This window comes from Heterocephalus glaber, unplaced genomic scaffold (genome assembly GCF_053883595.1).
Source record: "Heterocephalus glaber isolate CG9 unplaced genomic scaffold, H.glaber_assembly_v1.0 deba00001764, whole genome shotgun sequence".
Classification (NCBI taxonomy): Eukaryota; Metazoa; Chordata; class Mammalia; order Rodentia; family Bathyergidae; genus Heterocephalus; species Heterocephalus glaber.
Window position 1 is genome coordinate 5,887,637 of NW_028258461.1, and position 21,760 is coordinate 5,909,396.

The window sequence follows — 21,760 nt, forward strand, 5'->3', positions numbered from 1 at the left end:
TATCACCATCAGTGGTGACATTAAAGATAGATAATTATTCTTTTCTTTGCACTATAGGAGTTAGAATAAACATCAACATCATGCAAGAGAATAAAAGTGTTGAAAATATATAAAGAAAACATTATTTGCATATAATACATTTGTCTCACACAATAACTTCATATATTCTAGAAAAATAAACTATATGTTCATTTGCCAGGGTAATTGTAGCACTATTCTAGAGTTCCTCTCACAGTTTTTGATAAAGATAACTTTAATTATCTTAGCATTGGTTGTATAAAAACCAATAAATTTAAAAGTTTGCATTATAATAGAATGGTAGGAAGGTTTATAAAGATCATAAAAAACTATCTGAGCCTACAAATTAATAATGGGTTGTTCCTATACCATCAATTGATAAATAAAATAAATTTTCTTGGAAAGAAGTGATCTTCAAACTGGAGTTCCTAATAGAATAACACAAATCTAAGATTCATGGGAAGAAGGAAAATGAGCATTTCTGAGTACCTACTGTGTGTCAAACACTGCTCATTATCCAATGTGTCTCTCTGAAAAAATATTCAAAGAGAGGTTACACAGCAAAATAAGAATCTGAATGGAGACATTGCCTAGCTTTTCTTCTATTCTACCTGATTTGTTTAAAATGCATGGCTGGTATCACCTACTGGTATTCCTCATCAGCCCTATTTTACTTTATACTCCTCCCACCACAGTGGCATTTTTAGATGCTATCTGGGACAGTTAATTGAATTTTTGAGGTTTATTCAATACATCTACAGCCAAGTGGTCAGTATTTTTGCCATGTCACTACCCCACTGCTGATGCCTACCACATTCACTTTGGTTTATAGTTTAAACCTGTTCAGTTACATAGATTACCCTTTAAATTTTTTCACCTCCCTCAAAGCACAGTTTTAATAACCTCATGACAGCAAACCAATCATGACAAACCAGATGGGCTGGATTCCAATAGGTCAATAACTGACTTGGTGGCCTGCTGCCAAGCAGACAATCACATTCAGAAATTATGGAGCTCAACTCTTCCCTTGTTTTCACTGATTAATTGAGCCTGCTGTCACATGGGCAGAAAGACATTTCCAAGCAGTTGCAGGTGTGACCATGAGCATTCAACCAGCATATAGACAGAGAATCACTAAATTTATGGACAGTTTTGGATTGGGGAAAGCTTGTGAAAGTGTATGGAATATTTAAGTAGCAGAATATTCACTATCAGTTCTAAAAATACTAAGCACTTGTCAAAATGGCACAGTTAAATTCTTTTAGATTAAATGAAAATGAAGGAACAATAATTAGGCACGTAATTATCCATAAAAATGTTTTTAAGATTTGTAATTAGAGTTAATTGCTGTAAAATACCGGGTCTATTTGAAAAGCTGTTAACTACATTGATAATAAAGCAACGACATTGTGAATGCGTATTTCCTTGTATTCACCCAGGCACTCAGGGTAGGGGACAGTCCCGACCAACTTGGTGACCCGGCTCAAGGAAGCACCTGCCTGGCCCAATGTATACCCAGCCTCCCTTACTCTTGGTGCACTTGGGTTTTCTCTTGTTCAGTCTGTCCCCACACATACATGTGAGAAGCCCCATTATTCACTGTCCCTACCTCCAGTTCACAGTTAGAGACACCTAAAGAAAATTATTCATGGAATTAAAAATAATAAAATGAAGCTGTGGAAGTGAGCAGGCTTCTAATTGGAATTCCACGGAACCATGCCAGGGCTGAATTGCTCTACACTTGACCTAACTTCAAAGCTTGTCACTTTTATTCACACTAGCCAAAACTACCTCTAAATACAAGAAGTTCCCAAATGTATCCTCTCTGCGGTTTCATACAAATGCCATGTAAGTTAGGAATATAGTTTGGCGATGATCTTAACAGAAAATCTATCCTGAGGAATAAAGGATGATGCTATCTTATTCAATTTCACCTTATGAAAAGTATTCTACATCATGGTTCATGTAATGCCTCTGTTGTGTTAACATCCTATCCTTCTACAGCTGTTCTTAAAGAAAAGACTAGCTGATCATTCCTCCATTCATTCCAGTTGGAGTTTGATGTTATATAAGCAGTTCAAAGAATTCTACTTTTCTCTTCAAGTAATTAAGTGTACGTGTTTCAGTAATATATGATTAATTACCAATCTAACACGTTTGTCCATTTAATGGTGCCTTATGTAGAATTTATTTATATTTGACTATAAATTACCTGTATTTATTTTTCCCATTTGAAGACAATCTGATCTTCAAAATATCTCTGTAACATAAACTGTACTGTGACCAACAGAAGGCTCTAAAGCAACTGGCAGAAGATATCTTCTCTACATTTCCATCTTTGTCTAGCATATATTTTGTGAAAATTCCAGAGAAATGGAGATATACTGCATCTAAATACTTGACCAAGAAACCAATTAGGTTTTGGCAATTAGTTCCAAGACTAAACCCTGGCACTTGCAAATCGATTTAAACCGGGGGCACCTCTGTAAACATGTACTTTTCACAGTGATACTAATGACTCATTCACCTATTCCTTCCACGGTCCTCCTCAGCTGGGGATATCACTGGAAGGTGCAGAAAATACACAGAGTAACTTATGAAATACTCGCAATAAGAATATGCATAGTATACTAGTGTGATTCCTACTTTATAAGTGTAACTTAGAGAATTTATTTACACAAAGTCACATAGCTACTAAGTGGCAGGTTCACCCCCAAAATAACTCAGATAACATAAACATCCTTAACCGAGTCTTTGACTCAAGGAAATGGTATTTAATAAAAAAAATTTAGGCAGGGAATTAGCATCAGGCCACTGTGAATGCGCGGGATTATCAATTATTCTGCTGTTGCTGTTATTACTATTGGAAGTACTAGAAATTGAGCCTAAGGTCCCTACCATGGAGGTGCATCCACAGCCCCCATCTTTTTTGTAAAGTTTGAGACAGATTCTGGCTAAGTTGCCCAAACTGGCCTCAAATTTATAATCTTGCTTCAGTCTCCTGAGCAGCTAGGAATATAAGCATGTACCACTTCACTTGGCTTATTTCCAAGAACTTTTACTAACGCTCCACTGCCTGGACAAGATATTACCAACACTACAGTTGAAGCTAAATTTGGCTTGTCATGATCACAGTAACTCAACATCTCTTTTTCAATGACCTCTACAGTCATGAAGTTCTGGGACTTTCCAAGATTCTAAGAAATAATTCAGTAGAGTCTGATTTAAGCCAAGAGTTTTTGGTTGTTTTGAAAATCTGTTCCAAATTCATTATGAGGATTCCAATCTTAGCCATCTGTAGAGGTTTGGCAGATGTCTGAAGCTTAAGAGAACTATCAAGAGCAACTTCCCTCCATACCTGAGGCCCATGTAATGGCCCAACCTCAAATACCTGAGGATCTACTGAGCATATGTGGATGGTGGATCCCAGGAAAATACAGCTTATCCATTGATAAGGAACAAACATGAGATTGTCGGCTACTTACTCCATTTTAGAAATCAGTCCAATTCCAATTAAATCACACATTCTGTGGTTCCCTTTAGTCCTTCCTTAGTTCCCTTTAAAAAAAATCCCTCCATTACAACAAAAGCACAAAAATCTAGTGGGAGGAACTCTTTTCACGAAAAAAGCTCAATGGTCATACTCCTTGACCCACTTTTCCTTTATGAAAATGACCAAGCAATGCCAAATATCTCCCTGGGCAGCCAAAGAGAACACAGTAAAATTATTTTCAGAAACTCAAACAAGAAGTAGCAACTAAGATGGAATTCATTCAAGTTACTGTCTCTTGTCTCCTTGATGTTTACTGATGAGCTAAGGAGAAGACTCTTGCTTTTGAGGATTGGTTAGGGGTTGGGGCTATATCAGTGTTCCTTCCTGCCTAATCCATCAGCTGTCCAACTTCAGCTTACAGGTGTTTCTGGCATGCATATAACTGAATGTCATTTCTTTATGAAGGCACACCTTAGAGTTAGATAAGAGGTATAAGTGGTATTATTCTACAGCACGGTAGGGTGACTACAATTTACAACAGTTTATTATGCATTTTATAAAAGACGAGAAGAGTTTAAATTTCCCAATACAAGAAAATGATAAATGTTTAAGAAGATGCAACAGTTAAGTATTCCATCTTCATCATTGCACACTGAATGCCTGCATCAAATTATCACATTGCACCTCACAAATATGTAAATTACAAAATAAAGGTCACTAGGAGTTGTACCAGTTGAATCAGAATCATAGGAAGGAGAAGATCAGTATTGTTTTAATGCCAGTGGGGTTCTGATGTATATCCAAGGCTAAGAGCCTCTAGTTTGGGTGGTTTCAATTTTGGGAGGTTCCCAAGTAACTTAAACTCAGGACATGGGTAGCAGAGGTAACTCTCTAGACCAGGACAGTCCCATAAAAATATCATATGAGCCACAAGGTGTAATTTTTAATTTTCTGGGTAGCACATGAAAAAAGTGAAACTGACAGGTAAGTTTATAACATATTTTGTTCAACTAAACATGAATAAAATATTATCCTTTCAATATGTAATCAATGAAAAGATAGCGGTTATTTTTTCATATTAGGTTTTGGAAATTTGGTGCATATTTTTCGTGTACAGCCCACCCTGTATACTGAGGAGCACAGCTCTGGAAGCTAAAACACTCTTCTACCATGGTGATATGCTCTAAGGAATACCCACAAATGAGTATGACTTTTACATTCTTAGCAGCTACCACTATGAAATAAGAGCATATACAGTGATAAAGACAAAGCTATTTCACACAGCCGTGACCCTCAGAGCTGGAAGAGTCCATAGATATCTGCTCCAACTCCTTTATCTATAAACAAGGTGAGTGAGGCCATTGGGATAGAAGTCTTGCCTCCCATTACACTGATAATTAGTGACAACACAAAGACTCTGGAATCTTGGGCTATTATTGTCCTGAAAGAGGTTGGTAGTTTAAAAGGTAACATCTGGCCTAATTTTCCCTTTTCTTGACTAGCAAAGAAGTACTTTCTTTAATGACGACTAGAGAAATGAAATTGTCTTCTGATGCTAGACATAACAAAAACAGTTATGTCACCAGAAATTCAAGTTTATATCATTCAACTGATTTTATCAGAAGCTTTTCATTTTATGTTAAAATAACTGATTTTCACTTTGTTGGTTTTTTTGTGGCAGGCTTTGGATAAATTGTTTGATGCCTCTTCAATCATCAATTTCAGCACACAAAGAATGAGATGGTTAAAATACCAAATTAACTCAGGAAGATCCTAGTTGAATGGAGTGATTGATTTCTGGAACAATCCACACATCTGGTAGGAACAATCAGATGCCCCCTTAACAGACTTGCATTAAACAAAAGACCATGTGGGGTGTTACAGGCCACTGGTTGGTTACACAACCTTTTTTAGTCTAGCATCTGGTTTTTTGAGAAAACAAGAGTCAATAAGGTCACTTAAATACAAATAGCCACCTGCCTGATACTCAGGAGCTTGTGATAAGTAAAAAGTCTTTTTTAAAAAGATGCTTAGTAATTATCAACATGTGCTTCGCCAGTATGCACTAAAGTATCCTAGGGAGAGCTGTGGGCCAAGGTGTCTAAGTTTTTCTTTGTTTCTCTAACTATCCTCCTCGGTGGTTGGATGGTATTAATATGGAGACAGTTCTGTCTGACCCAAAGTTGGCTTGTCTAATTTTATTATTTTTACACCACACATTTGTGTAAATAAGCAATATGCACATATCTACTAACACATACACACTATTTCTATCCTCCATGCACTCAGTCACTGCCTGGGAAGCCCTATGTACAGCACTGCACTACACCCTTCAGGGACACAAAAATGAAGGGGAAACTTCTACCATCAAGATGCTTGGATACCTGTAAAAGGGAAGCTACACGTAGCTAGAACAAATGCCAAAATCTTAGAGTTCAAAGACATGCATTATCCAATATTATGGGAGATAACACATTTTTATGGATTTATAATTGTATAATTTATTATGAGAACATTGTAACTCGATATGTGTGGGAAATGGACATACAGGTTACTAAGGAAGAGCAGAGTTTTTGATGAACTCAAACATTTGGGATAGGGGCTTCAAGTTGAAAGTTACAATCCTCACCAGCTTCCACAGAAAGGAAGTTTTTGTCCCCTCTTTAATGTTTTAATTTCGTAGTGGTAAGAAATCCCCCATTTGCTCAGAATAGTAATTCATTTTGCTTAATCAACTATGCATTGTCCAATATTAGCTCCATGTGAACTTTTACAAAGAAGTGAAAAAACACTTAATCTATGATACACTTCCAAGATATTTAATATTTGTACAGAGGAAACAAGAGAACCCTTATCATGGAGCAAACACAGAGTCCAGTTAAAAGAAAAGTCTAGGAGCTTCTTTCCCTCCACCTCCTCCTCTTGACCTTAGAGCTGATAGGATTTTGAGGTGCTCTAATGACTATGCAGAGCTAGAAAAAACAGAAATCACTGAAGACTTCGTTTCTGGCTTGTGGCAAAAGGGACGATAAGGATGCATTTGAGATGAGTTCTGAAGGATGGGACAAGTTTTGAGCAGCTGAATTGAGGAAAAAGACCATGGCAGACAAGGACAGCAGCGTGCAAAGGGAGGTGGGAGGAGCCTAGAGAACCAAGAGGAGCCAGAGCAAGGGGTGAACACCATTTCAGATGAAGAACCCTAGAAAGCACAGCACAGAGGTTGAGCCAAAGTTCTCTTTGGGCGCTAACCACAATGCCCTGTCTCTAAAATATTCATCACAAAGGGGGGAAGATGAGAGGATGATGTGGTAAAGGTGAATGAACAACTGCAAACAACTCTCTCCCTTTAGCCAAGTTCCTCTGCCAAAGTTGTTTCAGCATCTCTTTGTGGTTCATAAGCCCTCATGTCCTAAGCAGCGCTGTGGGTAGCTCTGTAGAAGGTTTTCTGTGCTCCTGTAGAGAACTGAATAGTGGGACTTTGCAAACAAGACATTTTATTATTTTTTAATTATTATTATTTTTTTTTTGGTACCGGGGATCGAACTCGGGTCATTGTGCTTGCGAGGCAGGCGGTAGAACCACTGAGCTAAATCCCCGGCCCCAACAAACAAGGCATTTTAAAAGCCCTTAGTCCCAAGAAGTTTAATAATGTTCACAAACAGAAGTTTCACTGAAAAACTTGAAAAGCAAAAAAAAAAAAAAAAAAAAAAAAAAAAATCTGCTACATTAATGAAAGCATTCAAGGACTGTAATAACGTTTTGATTTAATCTCTTTAGGAAGCCTTTAATACCTTGAGTCAAATACAAAACTAATCTTCTTGTTCTCTCTGAAATTCCACCTCTGCAAATTGTTCATCCAGACATGCAAAGACACTGAAGCCCTCTTGAAAATTTATTCTTCCCACTGTCTGAACCAGGTGAGGCTTTAAGGTTTTGTTTTATCTCGCATGCATCTTGCTTTGGACTCATGGTGGCTGTTTCCCAGATTAAACAATCTTTTCATCGACAGTCTTCTTTAGTATAATGAATTTCTGTAATTGATAAATGTACATATCTATCATGTACAATATGATGTTTCTAAGTATGTGCACATTGTGGAATGGCTAAGTCAGGTTAAGTAACATGAACATTAGCTCACATTCTTATCGTTTTTGTGGGGAGAACACTTAAAATCTCTCTTAGCAGTTTTCAAATATACTATCTATTGTTGTTAACAATGCACTGTTATTCTCTGCAGTTATCACACTGCATGATAGATCCTCAGGACTTATTCTTTCTAATTTAAACTTTGTACCTTTCGGCCGACATCTCTCCATTCTCCCTTAACCCCCAGCTTCTACTCTTCTATTCTTCATGTCCTAGGTTCAGCTTTGTTAGGTTTCACATGCTGGTGAAATCACAAAGTATTTTTTCTTCTGTGCTTGGCTTATTTTATTTAACACAATGTCCTCCAGGTCCATCCACCCTCCTAGAAATGGCAGGATTTGCTCCCTTTTTAAGGCTAAGTAGTATTTCATTATGTATATACTCCACGTTTTCTTTATCTATTCATCAGTTGATGGACACTTAGGACATGTTTTTAAAGATCCAAAACCTAAAATATTTTCCAAGTAATTGGCCACAGATATTCCTTCTCTTCCTCTTTACACCACTGTCCTCTCCTCCCTTACTTCTCCCTTTAATTTGTGGAGACTAAATCTTCTCCTTAGTCACAAGCTGGGAAAATAAGGTGTCTCCCCTCTTCTCTGGTGGCCAGGCCATTCATTGAGCCTCAAATTGCTCCTCTATTCTGGCTCCTCAAGTCAGCCTTGGGGGAGTCATTATCCAGCTCATATACTGACTAACTCCTGTGTACTTCAGAGTCAACCTCTTTTGCTCTGTAAGGGGCAATGCTGCTTCTCTCAGTAGTTTACAAATAAGGCCGACTTGCTTATTCTCAAGCTGAGGAAACATAGAATGTTTCACAAATACTTTCCCAACTCTCCATTATCCATGATGACTAGAGAGTGGATTTTTTAAATTTTCAATTTCAAAACACTTTTGTATTCCTTTAACTATGCCTAATTGGGAATAACTGTCTCACATTTGGAATGTTGTAGGGTTGTCGTCTAAAAGTTTATTCAGAATTGAGGAAGTTGCCCTTTTTTTCTATCCAAGCAAAGTGACTAATTCCAAGAAATATGTTGGAATCTAATTCAGCTGGATTATATTTATCTTTAAAAACTGTATCAGAAGATGCCTGTAAATTTTATCCAAGAAACAGAAGCATATCACATTAAATTTTATAATGTGGATTCACCTGTGTTTTCTCCCTTGTACCCACAGTACCACTGTGAGATAGGCAAAGCAAATGCTACTGTTCTTCCCAGTGCACAAATGCAAAAACTGCTAATGAGATAAAGATCACCCAATCAACAGTGGAGTTAGATGCTGAATCTGAGTTTCTGTTCTCCTGTTTGACACGACATGTGTGCTGTAACTAACAGTAATGGAGTAAATAGTGCTTGTGCTCAGTTGTAAGTTGTTTCATTGCCCGAATACAATCGATAGCAATTATGTTGGAAAACTGACCCTTCACTGGTTACTTTGAGGGACGAGGAAAAGGTTGACTATAAATAGTAAGAGATCTTTACCACTCTCTGACCAAGTATTCACTGTTGCCATTTCGGTAAAACTAGATGAAATACTTTTCCTGCCTTTGACTTTACTTTCTCTAAACCAGAAGCATATTTTCCTGAATATTTATATTAAATTTTAAGTTCACGAGTTTCATAACATTTCATTAACACAAAAACGAAGTGGTTTCTTCTGGTGTAGAATTTATTACTTTACATTCTGCTATCCCAGTTTTTTATCTGTTAAAGAGCATCAAGTATCCCTTTGGCTGCAGAAGGCATGATCATCCATGTTTATTCTGCTCCCTAAACTAGATTTCTGGACAAAGAGGAGAGCAGAGTCCAAAGGAAAGGGCCTCATGGGTTCAGCCAGAGGAATTTTGCTGCCAGTAGCTAATTCCACCTCTTCAAAAAGGCAGCTCTTGGGACTGGGGATCTAGCTCAGTGGTTCTGTTGCCTGCCTCGGAAAAAGGCAGCTCTTAGTGAAGGTACCTGGGCATAGTAATCGTGTCCCACTGCCAATCAAGAGAGGATAAAGATCAAAGCCAGGACAGCTGGCTTCACATGCTCACAGTGACTGTGATGTTCTGCAAAAAACAGAGAAAGGCCAGGATGCAATTCTCATCAAAGGAATTATTATCATCCCAGAAATTCCCAACTGTGAAAAAATAAAATATTAAATTCATTCTATCCTTTACCTAAATAAAGTTTTTATTGCACTTATTATTTTTCCTACAAGGAAAACTTTCATGCATTTGTTTTGGAAAAAACTTGAAAATGCAGGAAAATGTGCTTATCTTTCTTAAGAGGAATTTAGTTTTGCATTAGGAGGTTTTGTACCCTGCCCTTCAGAACAGCAAGGATGGCACAAAGTGGAAGAACCCCACTTGAAACTGGCTTCAGAGTAGGACAGATGTGTGTAGACACAAATGTGGCTTCAGGGGGACCCTGTAGAGAAGCCAGCCTCCAGAGCAAGACAGTGCAGTAAATGTAATAAATGCCAGGGGTGGAGACAGGGCAGAATATTTGATCATGAATATGATACAATGCAGGGAAAGTCTTCACCAGCTGCTCCCAGTTACTGCATGCTCTTTCTTCCAGAAAATTCTCAACACCCAATAGTCCCTTCTCTTGTCTCCCCCCCTCCCTTGGCGGTTGTCTCCCTAAACACACATGTAGCAGCCACCACTCGTGTCATGAGTTCCAGTTAAACCTTTGCCCAGGGTCTTATCGGCATAATTCTGAGTGCATGATCAGTGTGATGTATGCTGACTGCATAAATCCACCAAGAATGTGACTGTTCAGAAAAAGCAACTTCACACTGGATCCTGCTCCCTTTCAACTACATGAAGCATGGGCATGCCAAATCATATCTTCTTTACATTCTCCCAAGGGTTACTTTTTACTTATTAGGTACAAAATACATTACACTGTTCAGCCCATGTAGTGAACAAGCTTAATACCCAAAATCTAGAGGAAAGAGAAAAGAGGACATGCCAATCAGAGGGCACAAAGTTCCGGTTAGACAAGAGGAAAGATTTAGGGATCCAGTGCCCACAGTAGTGACTATAATAATATATTATATATTTCAAAATTGCTAAGAGTAGTTTTTTGGTTTTTTGGTTGTTGTTTTTTTTTTTTGGTACTGGGGATTGAACTCGGGTCCTTCCGCTTGCAAGGCAGGCGGCGGAACCACTGAGCTAAATCCCTGGCCAAGAGTAGATTTTAAATGTTTTCACCACAAAAAATTTTAAGTATATGAGGTGATAGAATTGCTAATCATCTAGATTTGATCATTCCACAATGTAAACATATAGCAAAACATCACATAGTACCCCCATAAATATATATATATAAATATATTATATATGTATACTTTCAAGTTTTCAGTTCTAAAAAATTAAAAATCCAGAGAAAGAAACAAATGAAATGCTGTATTTGGAACTGATCAGGTTCTCTTTCCTCTATGCACAGGCCTGTAGTGCTGTTCATTCCTTACACTGCAGGGGGAAGGGGGTGCATCAGAGGGAAAAGGAAGTTGAAGGGCTCTCTGGTTTCACTATAAACAATACAACAATTATCAGCTCCTCAACTTGAGTTAATGTTCACTTTTCCGTATTCTCCTGGGCCTGGTCTCCTAGGCATGATACAAAATTACAACTGACTAAACCAGGAATACATAGGAGAAAAATGGACACTGAAGTTCTCAACAAATAACCATACACAGACAACTTTCTATCCTCCACTTGATTCCTTCCTGTCCCACCATGACCTAATTTTCAGGAAGTGAAGCTATTTTGGTCAGAAGCACTGGCTGTAACTGCAGTCCTGAGCAAAACAGCACTGGGCCACCTTCTAGCTGGGTTTACACTGCTTGGCAACTCTGGGTGAGGCAATAATGCAATCTGACCATAAATGTCACACAGCTAACAGAAGAACTATGTTCAGCAAGGCAATGAGTAGTCTGTCTTCACCGGGAAGACCATGCTGCCCTGGCCACCCAGACTGAAGAGAGAGGGTAACAAGGTTAACAGGGCCCTCAAAATCAGGGAACAAGGAAGGGCTGAGGGAAACTGCTGTGCAAAGAGAGAAGTGAAACATGGCAGCTGTCTCCAATGATCAAAAGGGCCACCTGTCAGTATGAAGTGACTTACCCAAGAGTTCAGAACCTACACCCAGGGAGGAAGGTTTTGGTGCAGTATGGGGGAGAACTGATGGCTAGAGACTGAATGGGCTACCTCAGGAAACACCAAGTTCCCCAGGCCTGGAGATCTTCAAGCAGGCAGAACAGAGACCATTGACTGGGGAGTGCCACACTGAACTAGAAGAATTATGTTAAATGGCCTGTGGCTACTCAACCTGCATTATTATCTTGTCCTCAGTCTCAACTGAGGTGCTAAGGTTGCACTAAGGTCCATTTCATAAATGAAGTCACTGCTGAGCTCGCTACCTTCCTCCACTGACGGAATTGGTCACTCTTATTTGATCTAGGAATATAGTAAGGATTTTATGAAGCGCTGCAGGTAGCTCAAAAAAAGCTTTGGTGACAGTCTGAGCTGGGCTTGACCGAAGTCAGCCATGGGCATCTAAACAAACTGTCACCGTCCAACTAATCAAAAGTGCTTCCCCCAGTACCATCCCACTTCCCAGCCTCTCACACGGAGACTTCTTTGTACTCAGACTCTGACCGCTGCACGCAACAGCCAACTCCCAGGCAGCCTCTCAGGATGGAAGCCTCTCAACACGCACAGGTTCGGAGGGGATCCTCATTTGCTTCAGCACAAATGTAACTGCTCCATCACCATCCTTATCCTCAGGCCACACTTCTGCTATAGGCTGTCATTCATCCTCCTCAAGCCAAATTGCTAGGCAGCTGGGAGCCTCTGATGTGAACCAATCACAAGGCAGACACTGGCTCTTTCCTATTGGTTTAACAATGTCCGCAGTCCTTGCTGCAGTCTGAACCTGGTGTGCAAACTCTGGTGCAAAGCAATTAAAATGATGGAATGAGCCCTGGCTACCTTACCCTGTGCGTTCCGACACAATAGAGAAAGCCTGCCTCCTCCCTTTGCAACAGAAGCATGCAGCCCTCTCACACCTTTACAACTACATCCCATCCTCATTCTCATGCTACACATAAAGAACACATATGAAATGCACCTGAAGCAAAGTCTTCAGTGATTTCTGTTTTTTTCCAGCTCTGCCTCATCATTAGAACACTTCCAAATCCTATCATCTTCATTGTCAAGAGGACGAGGTAGAGGGAAAGAAGCTCCTAGGCTTTCTCATGACAACGGACTTCTCTGTCTCTACCATCAGCAATCCTTCACTGTCAGGGACAGTCATTTGTTTGTGATCTTTAGAATATGCAAATGAATATTGCCAGATTAACTGGACTCTGTGTAAGCTCCATGATAAATGTTCTCTTGCTTCCTCTGTGCAAATATTTAAATATGTTGGAAGTGTCTCACAGATTGGGAAAGCTGTCTTTCACTTTTTTGTAAAAAGTCACACCCAGCTCATATTGAGCAATGCATAATTAGATATGCAATATGCAGTACTATTCTGGGTAACTGGAAAATTTCTTACCACCATGAAATCAACCACTTACTAGTCCAATTAAAATAGGCTGCGAGAGTGACACTCAGGGTAAACTGTTAAACGGTTAAAGCAGAATAAAGAGGGGGGAAAAACCCTTCCTTTTTGTGGTAGCTGAAAAGGTTATGACTTTCATCTTTAAACCCTGATTCCAAAGGTTAGGGTTTAACAAAACCATATCTTCTTCCTCTATAATCTGTGTGTTCCTTTCTCACATCTAGTCAGAATGATCCTATAACAAAGAGCTGGCATCTTATTAGATATCTCCCTGCATAGCTCCTTCTACCACAAGGACTAAGAAATACTTCTTTGAGATAGTCACGCAGCACTTTGTTAGCTCAAAGTCACACTGATTGTTTTACACCTAAGGATTTGAAAGGGATAGCTTGTTGGTGTAGGAATTTTCTGCTACATACGTATGAGCAGATACTGGGATACAGAACCACTGCTCGAATGCATCCTCTAACTTTGTGGGATTTAAGTCATTTGTTGATTTATTTGTTTGTAAGGAAGCCATGTTTCAACAGGGGAAGAAATATTACAGAAAAAGTTAAAAAGTTGCCTACTTGGATCTACCAGGTGAGATGTTGAAAAAGGAAAAGTTTTGTCCTGTCTTTTGTAACCTGGAATGAATATGAATACATATATATATATATTTATATATATATGCGAACCTCAAATGACTGAATTAATTTTCTACCCTTTCCCAACATGTAATTCAATTTCTTTGAGATTTTTATCTTCCTCTCTCACAGAAATCCCAGAAGCGTACCCTACACTAATCAAGCTAAATGTCCTGTGTACCATACACTAATGAAGCTAAATGTCCATATAAAATATATATGTTTAACTTGGTGGCTTTTCAAAATATTCAGCATGAAGCCTTTGAATAAGCTTTACTGAGTAATTTGAATCTTAATCTAATATACACAAAAAATTGTGATATGCTTTTATAAAGTGAAATGCCCTAGGAACAGCTTTCCTTAGGTAAAATGTAACCTGTGTATTCTGTTTGTTTACTATAAAAATAAATCAGATGTTCTCTACTAATATGAAGATACATGAGGTTAAATTAAATAGATTCCTTGGGAATCTAGAGGCGAGAAACAGAGAGGGACATACTGACTGTTTTGTCAGTAAGCAAAAAGGGAAAATGTCAAAGAAAACAAGGTGCTGATCACCACTTCCCATCAGGAACAGGAATCTTTGACAAAGTGGTCTGTAAATCATCTCCTGGCATTTCATAGTCTTATTTGAAGTACTGCTTTCACCTCTGGGTTGCATTTTATCCCCAAACCCTCAGTTGTTTACATAAGACTCTCAGGGACCACCACTCGGACGGCATCTACAACACTCTGGCATGCTTTAAGCCATCAGTTATTTTCTGACTCTCTCAACATCTGAGTTGTGTGCTTTTCCCATTTCCATCAGGAAAATGAACTCCTTCACACATCGAGATAAAAGCTCCCTGTCCTTGGACAATGGCAACTCTGAATACAATTTCCTTCTGTCCGTCCAAAGTGGCTGTCTCTCTGGGCCCCTCCCTCCTCAACCCTGGCGCCTTAGACAAGTGCTTGTGACTATGTTGCAGAGGCTCACAGTACCTTTGCAGGCTGCATTTCATTTCCTGTCTTCTCTTCCCAACTCTCGTCCTGTCTGCGTTTCTGCAATTTCTTTGCAGGTGCCTGGATTCAGACATTTTGACAGCAGTGAGATTCCTTGTTTAGGCTCCTGAGATTTCAAAGGAACTAATTTACTGACTCTAGGATCTTCCAGAATACCTGCCACAGCAACCTCACTGCTGAGCCCAACTAGGTCCTCAGGGACTCAGGCAGGTGGCTGCCACCAAGGCTCCATACCTGGCAGTATATGTTTGTGTGTGTGTGTGTGTGTATGTGTGTGTGTGTGTGTGTGTGTGTTTGGGGGGGTGTGGGTAGTCTTTTACACGTGACTGCATCTTTACAAATCTAGAAATATTTCCATGTGAATTTAATTTGATTGTAAAAATTAGCCTAATTGGGAGTAAGGAGGGCAAGTGTAATGTCACAGACATTTTATCAGATGAGAAAACAGAGACACAGAAGAGGTCCACAGTTGTGTCATAAATAAATGAGGAGTTACTATACAGTACCGTTGAGTAATACTACTGCTCCTCTTACCACTACTGCAACTATTACTCATGGCAATAGTAGCTTATGAATGCTATGCTTATGAATGCCTCCTTTAGAACAGCATTGATTATGTAATTCCAGGCCTATTGCAATATGTAAGCATGAAGCCTTTTTTCAAAACTTCTCAAGAATTTCTAGATGGTCACAGGGGCTCATTAAACTAAGAATGGAGGTCTTCTAAGCTTGGGGCCCTGTGCGAAAGCACAGGTCACAAGCTCCTAAAGTCAGCCTTGCTCATGTTGCTTCAAAAGATACCTACATCTTAGTACAATGTTTAACTACAGGGACGAGGGAACAGATGCGTCATCAATTCTCTTATTCTTCCCCTTCTGTTAAAACTTCTGGTTTTGCTACCTATTATAAATCTCTTATATCATCAAGAGTAGCATTAGAATCAGAATGTGTCACAATTCATGGATGCTCAGCTTTTATTTCATTGATTCTTGCGATAATATACTTCTGGTGGAATTCTGACACATCTTGCTGAAGCTCTCAAATTCTGTATAAGACAAAACTAGGAAAGAAGCTCAGTCTCCACTCCTTCTCCTCTTAGGCCCTTCAGTCAAGAAAGGTTACACTGATGATGCCAAGACTAAACTAAGCCATGACAAGAGAAAAGGTTCCCTGTTTCAGCCCACTTACAAAGAACAGACTCAGCCACTGAAAGAAAGCACGTCCACGTACAAGACTGTGCTAAGTGCTTCTCCCTGCAGAGAGGCTAGACATTTTGGGCGTGCATTGGTCCAGTCTGCCTCCAGGTGGGGCTCTAACCAACCTCATTGTTTGCCAACCTTCCCCATCCAAGCCAGGAGACCAGTAACAGTGCTAGGAAAACCGTCAAACAACGAAAGATATACTGTAATGTTATTTAAGAGGACTAAGATAACATGTTCAATGAGATCCACACTTGTTTTTCTAAATACAATACATAGAGAAGCTATTTTTATTGATGTTCAAACTCCAATGCTGATAAGTCTTAGAGTTTGGCTTTCTGCCCTCCAGAATACTTGTGTCTTGACAAATTACTTACTATATTTATTCACTTCCAAGATCTTTTTTCATATCTCTGAAATCAGAATGTATATTAAAATCAAAGGCATTTTTACAGTCACTGTGGTCCAGGAGGTAGCTGAATAGGAGTTGTCACTGTATAGGCTTAAACTTGGTCACAGATATTGTTATATCAGGATATATGGCAAAAATATGTCTAAGTAAGTATAAAAAGCTCTTTCAGTCAACAGAAAATCAGGATTTTGTGGATATGAAGGCTTTACATGATAATTTTTCTAGAACTGTATATTTTTCTTAATGTTACATAGAAAGAACTAAATTAAATCTCTCAGATGTGATGAAATACTTCAAATCATCAACAGAATGCAATATCCACTACTGCAAATTCTGAAGAGTTTGAAAAGCTTCACATGTAATCAACAAGAAGCCTTCCAAAGGCCATAGTATGAAAACTTCTAGGTACTAAGGACAGATTATTTTTCAAATAGCCTTAATGGAATTTTTTTTTCACCTTTTCCTGCTTACAAGAAGAAATTTGCCAACATGGAAATCTAAACAATAATGAAAGGTACTGGTTACATCAGAATATCGATATACTGGACTAGATTAATGGACAAATAAATTTTTTCCATAGTGCTGGTTTTAAAGGAAGTTTGAGATTTTCAGTAGAAGGTGTAGACCAGTGCTATCATATAAAACATATAATGTGAGCTACATGTGTAATTATTTTTTCCCAGTACCAGGGATCAAACTCAGAACCTTGAGCTTGCAAGGCAAGTGTGGTGCCACTGAGCTAAATCCCCAGCCCCTTACATTTGTAATTTTTAATTTTCATGTTGCAACATTTTAGAAAGTTTAAAAATAAGTGAAATTAATTTTAATAATATTTATTATTTGGCTCAACACAAAATATTGTCCTATCAAGATATAACGAATGTAAAATATTAAATACTTCATATTTGACCTGTCTTTGTGATGTACTATATTTTAAATTTACAGCATATCTCAGTTCATAAATCTAAGAACTACCTCAGACCAACTATTTTCACTGCGTGCTTAAAACTAAGCATTATTTTCCAGCTATTCTCAGTATTAATCACTAAAATGGAAAACAAAGCACCACCTAGCAAGCAGCTGTATATATTGCTGTCACTGATTCTTCTAACTGCAACTGGATTGTTTTCCGGCACTAAAAATGCTTGTGCCAGTAAAACTTAATGCATAGAAATTATATGTGATTTGTTTCAGATCCAGTATATCATTCAATTAAATTAGTGAAGCCTGTTTTCTCAGATCGTATCTTGAAATAATTTTTCCCATTAAAATCAAGCCTTACTTCATTTTATAAATAACGTATTTTCTAACTTGTATTATTAAAAACAAAATGATATGCTAATTACCAGACCAATTATTTTTAGCCATATATACTTTTCTCTTTCATAACGTATGGTTGAAAAGTTTGATTTGGTGGTCAAACAAAATTCTTGGATTTAAGAAATTTTCATATGTCATTAAATATCCCCAGAAACTCAATACCAGTGTTCTAAAAGCACATGAAAACATATATGGAAGGAACCTGAACTTGTCATCAGACTCTTTGTTTCATCTATGAATTTGATTTCAGCTACACCTTACATTTCTTAATTTAAACTTATATACCAGGGACTTGGAGTATAGCTCAGTGGTAGACCATGAGCAGGGTCCTGGATTCAATCCACAGAATCACAAAAAATGCATAAATAAATAATAAATACATAAAAGAACCTACCAGAAACAAAATTTTTGTTTAACTCTTCAATTTATTTTCAAATGGATAAAACCTCATGATTTTATAAATCCTATATTTACTTGTTAATTATCTGTTTAACGCGATGTGTCCCATAATTGATTTCAATATGGCTTTAGTAATGATTCTCAAAATACATATTAATACTTTTTCATTAAAGAATGAAGTCAGATGCTTTTTCTAAAACGAAAACTGATTTGATTCATTATTTTGACATGCCTTTCCCAATTATATTATATTTGATTTGCCTTTCCCAATTATATTGCATTATAAATATTTTCCATGAAATTGTCGATTCAAATCTACAATCTTCAGTTTCTATATTTAAGGCTATAAATGCAGATATTATATCAACTTATTTTATTGGCAAAGGCATATTGATTTAAATATTTTGATTTCCTCAAACACTTGTAAGTATAGCGCCTCAAATTATATAATCCCTCAAATGAAATTATAACAAATATAGCACTCCTTTGATAAAACTTGGTAAAGTCAATTTAGTAGACTTTCTGGAAACTGAAAAAGGAAATGACTGAGAAAAAAATCCTTTAGTAAATCAGAGTTACTTTGTTTTTTGGTATTAAAGACAGACCTAATTGAGCTATCTGCTAAAAATAAAAAAAAATCATTAAAGTTTGTTTTAAATCATTAAAATTATTTTTGATGATAGGTTACTTGTGATTTTTGATCTGTGATTGGGGCATTCATTTCATTCCTTTCTACTTATTGATAGGAACAACATTATCTGAGTTCTTCTATCTATAAAACTGAAAAATAAGCTGGATGTGGTGGTTCATTCCTGAAATCCCAGATATTGAGGAGGCTGAAGCAGGAGAATCACCATCGTGAGGCCAGCCTGGACAAGTAGCAAGACCTGGTCTCAAAGTAAAACTGAAAAGGGCTGGTGATGTAACTCAGTGGTAAAGTACTTGCCTACCATTCACACAGCCCTGGGTTCAATTCCCAGTACAGAGGAAGAAAGACAAAAGAAAGAATATTGGAGAAGAACCAAGTTAAATTCATTTGAAAGATGCATTTCCAAACAAATCTACTTTTCAGTTTTATGAATTACTTACCAAAATGTTAATATTTTATGTGCCTCTGATCAGCTATATACTATTAATAACTTAGAGATAAAATTTTAATACTTAAAACTTAGAATCACAGGAAAATTTATTTCAATCATTTTATACTTTCTGGTGAGATGTGTGATAGAGCAACAAAAGAGCTTTAAACATAAAAATATGTTACATCAAAATCAATTAAAGTTGAATGGAATGATTATTTCAAGGAAATAAAAAATCATGTACAATTTCTGACTGCTTAAAGAACACCTTGTTCATTGCTTTTTCTTTTAAATTAACAATGAGTATCAAATTCGTATTTTTATTTCACCAAATAGTGCCAAATGTGAATAAATTATTTTATTAAAAGTGTAAGTATTCAGAATATGCTAGAAATAATAGCAGCAAATGTTTAAACTCATACTAAATTTCTGATGTTAACTTCAAAGCAGGCATGTGATGTGGTAAATTCTTTTTCAAAGTGACTTTAAGTGGCAAAATTCTTAGAAAATGTGAAGACCATTGCTATAGCAAACGGTCTCAGTGAAGCCCAGAAGGAGATTTGGGAGAGGAATGGAATTTGGAAATAAAATTTCATTTTATTGCTATTTTTATTTCAGGATACAGCAAAAGCCACGACAACGTGATATAGTCTAGTTTATGCTCCAGGAAGTTACACAACCTCACAGTGAGTGAGTCAAATTCCAGGTTTGGAGAAATGCGCAAATACTGTACTTACTCAGTATGGTCACTAGATGGCAATGTGCAGCGGGCGCGAAGCGCTCTTCCTCCCCTTCTAGTCCGTGTTCTTTCCACATCTTCCAGATCCTCCTACAAAAAGGAAAAGAGGACTAATGACAGTAACAACAAAAACAGAAAACATTTGTTTCAGGTCTTCCCATTCACCAGGGACAGTACCTTGTGTGTGAACATAAATCTATTCTTTACCAATACAGCAACAAATTATTCCTTATTGGTACATTTGAAAATAAAGTCAATATTTTTATGATACAACCATACAACTTCACTGTAAAAATCAAATCCTATCGGGGCCGGGGATTTAGCTAAGAGGTTTCGCCACCTGCTGCGCAAGCCCAAGGAGCCGAGTTCGATTTCCGGTACCAAAAAAAAAAAATCAAATCCTATCTAGCTAAGCAGTTTGTGTCTAGCAAAAATAAATATCCCATGACAGCAGTAGCAGCACCATCTATGACATCCCAAGCACCGGGGTCATCACTTCATTTCACTGACTCTTCAAACAAAGATCACTCCCACATTACAGAGGAGAAACCAGAAAAGGCGCCCCTAGCCACTGAGCTACTAAGGGATAAAGCTGGAATGAAAATGCAGGTTTGATTTTGTATTTAACCTCAATAGCTATACATCTAGCTACTAACGTGTGACATTGCAGTGGGGGGTGCTTATCTACATATCTTTCTGTGTTGGGCTATGCACGTATTTTTATTTCTGAGCTTCCATGTGACCTATGACTCTGATTTTGTGCAAGTGTATGTGGGTGCGCACAAAACACATGCTCTCAAGATCTTTCAGAATTACTTTTGGTAATTTCCATGCATACTTTATACAATACAATATAGTCAGCTGACGGGACTTAATAATTTACACTCTACCAAGAGGCTAAGAAGAAAGCACATTAGAAGTCACAGCCTCCTTTAAAAATATATGTGTCTCCCTTTATATATGATTGGTCATCTGTGCTTTCATATGTATAAATCCGCACACACGCTCTTACTACTCCTGGCTGTGTTACTTGTAGATATGTGTATATGTCTCTTACTTTCATATGCCAAGGATGTGGTCTGCCTCATTTCTGTGTGAGAGCACATTGCACCTAAGTGCAGACCTGCACATGCACTTATGTGTCTATGTGAGGGCAATTCTAGAGCGCTGTGTGCATGTGCCTTTAAGAAAGTTTTTCAAGGTACCATCATCTAAGTGGTAAGTACGAGGGTAAATCTGTATGTAGAAATGTGCCTGTGTTCCCCTGCATTTATCTCTGCAGGTATCCATGCCTATAGGATAGCGTCTGTGCCTGTCTGGACACATTCAGTGTTCATGTATACTGCCTACAAATGTTCATCTGTGTGAACCACTGCATGTACATAGCATATACATGTCCGTGTGTCTTGGTGTGCATTTGTATGTCTTGACCTTTACATTGTTTCCTGTAATGCTTTTATCTATGTCTGGGACCTTCTGTATCAGTTGTGGTGAACCTTTCAGATCTTTCAATGATAACAAACAGCTTGCTATGGCACACATGCCATAGGTTCGCCACCACTGTTCTTTACTCACCTATGTATATCTCAGTGTTTCTCCATGTGTACATTCACCTCTGCTTGCATGCGTATGTCCATGTGACCTTCAGCATGTTTTCAGGGACGTGTGTGTCTCGATACAAATGTGTGTGTAAGTTAATGTCTTTGGATGTATCTGAGTGAGTGCATCTGTGTATTGTGTGTAGATATTTATGTTGATGTGCG

At 37.9% G+C, this 21,760-nt stretch overlaps 1 protein-coding gene across 15 annotated transcripts in view; it reads right to left on the reverse strand.

The window, feature by feature from the left end:
• LOC147821095 (uncharacterized) overlaps window positions 1–21,760 on the reverse strand; it is a 57,806-nt gene that overhangs the window by 20,075 nt on the left and 15,971 nt on the right. For all 15 annotated transcript variants that reach the window (XR_015447676.1, XR_015447675.1, XR_015447666.1 and 12 more), the window contains one exon: window positions 19,996–20,087. Coding sequence is in view for 1 of the 15 variants with exons in the window: in XM_087202135.1 (XP_087058261.1) it covers window positions 19,996–20,087 (92 nt within the window). In the remaining 14 variants the exon portion in view is untranslated. The remainder of the gene's footprint in view (window positions 1–19,995; window positions 20,088–21,760) is intronic.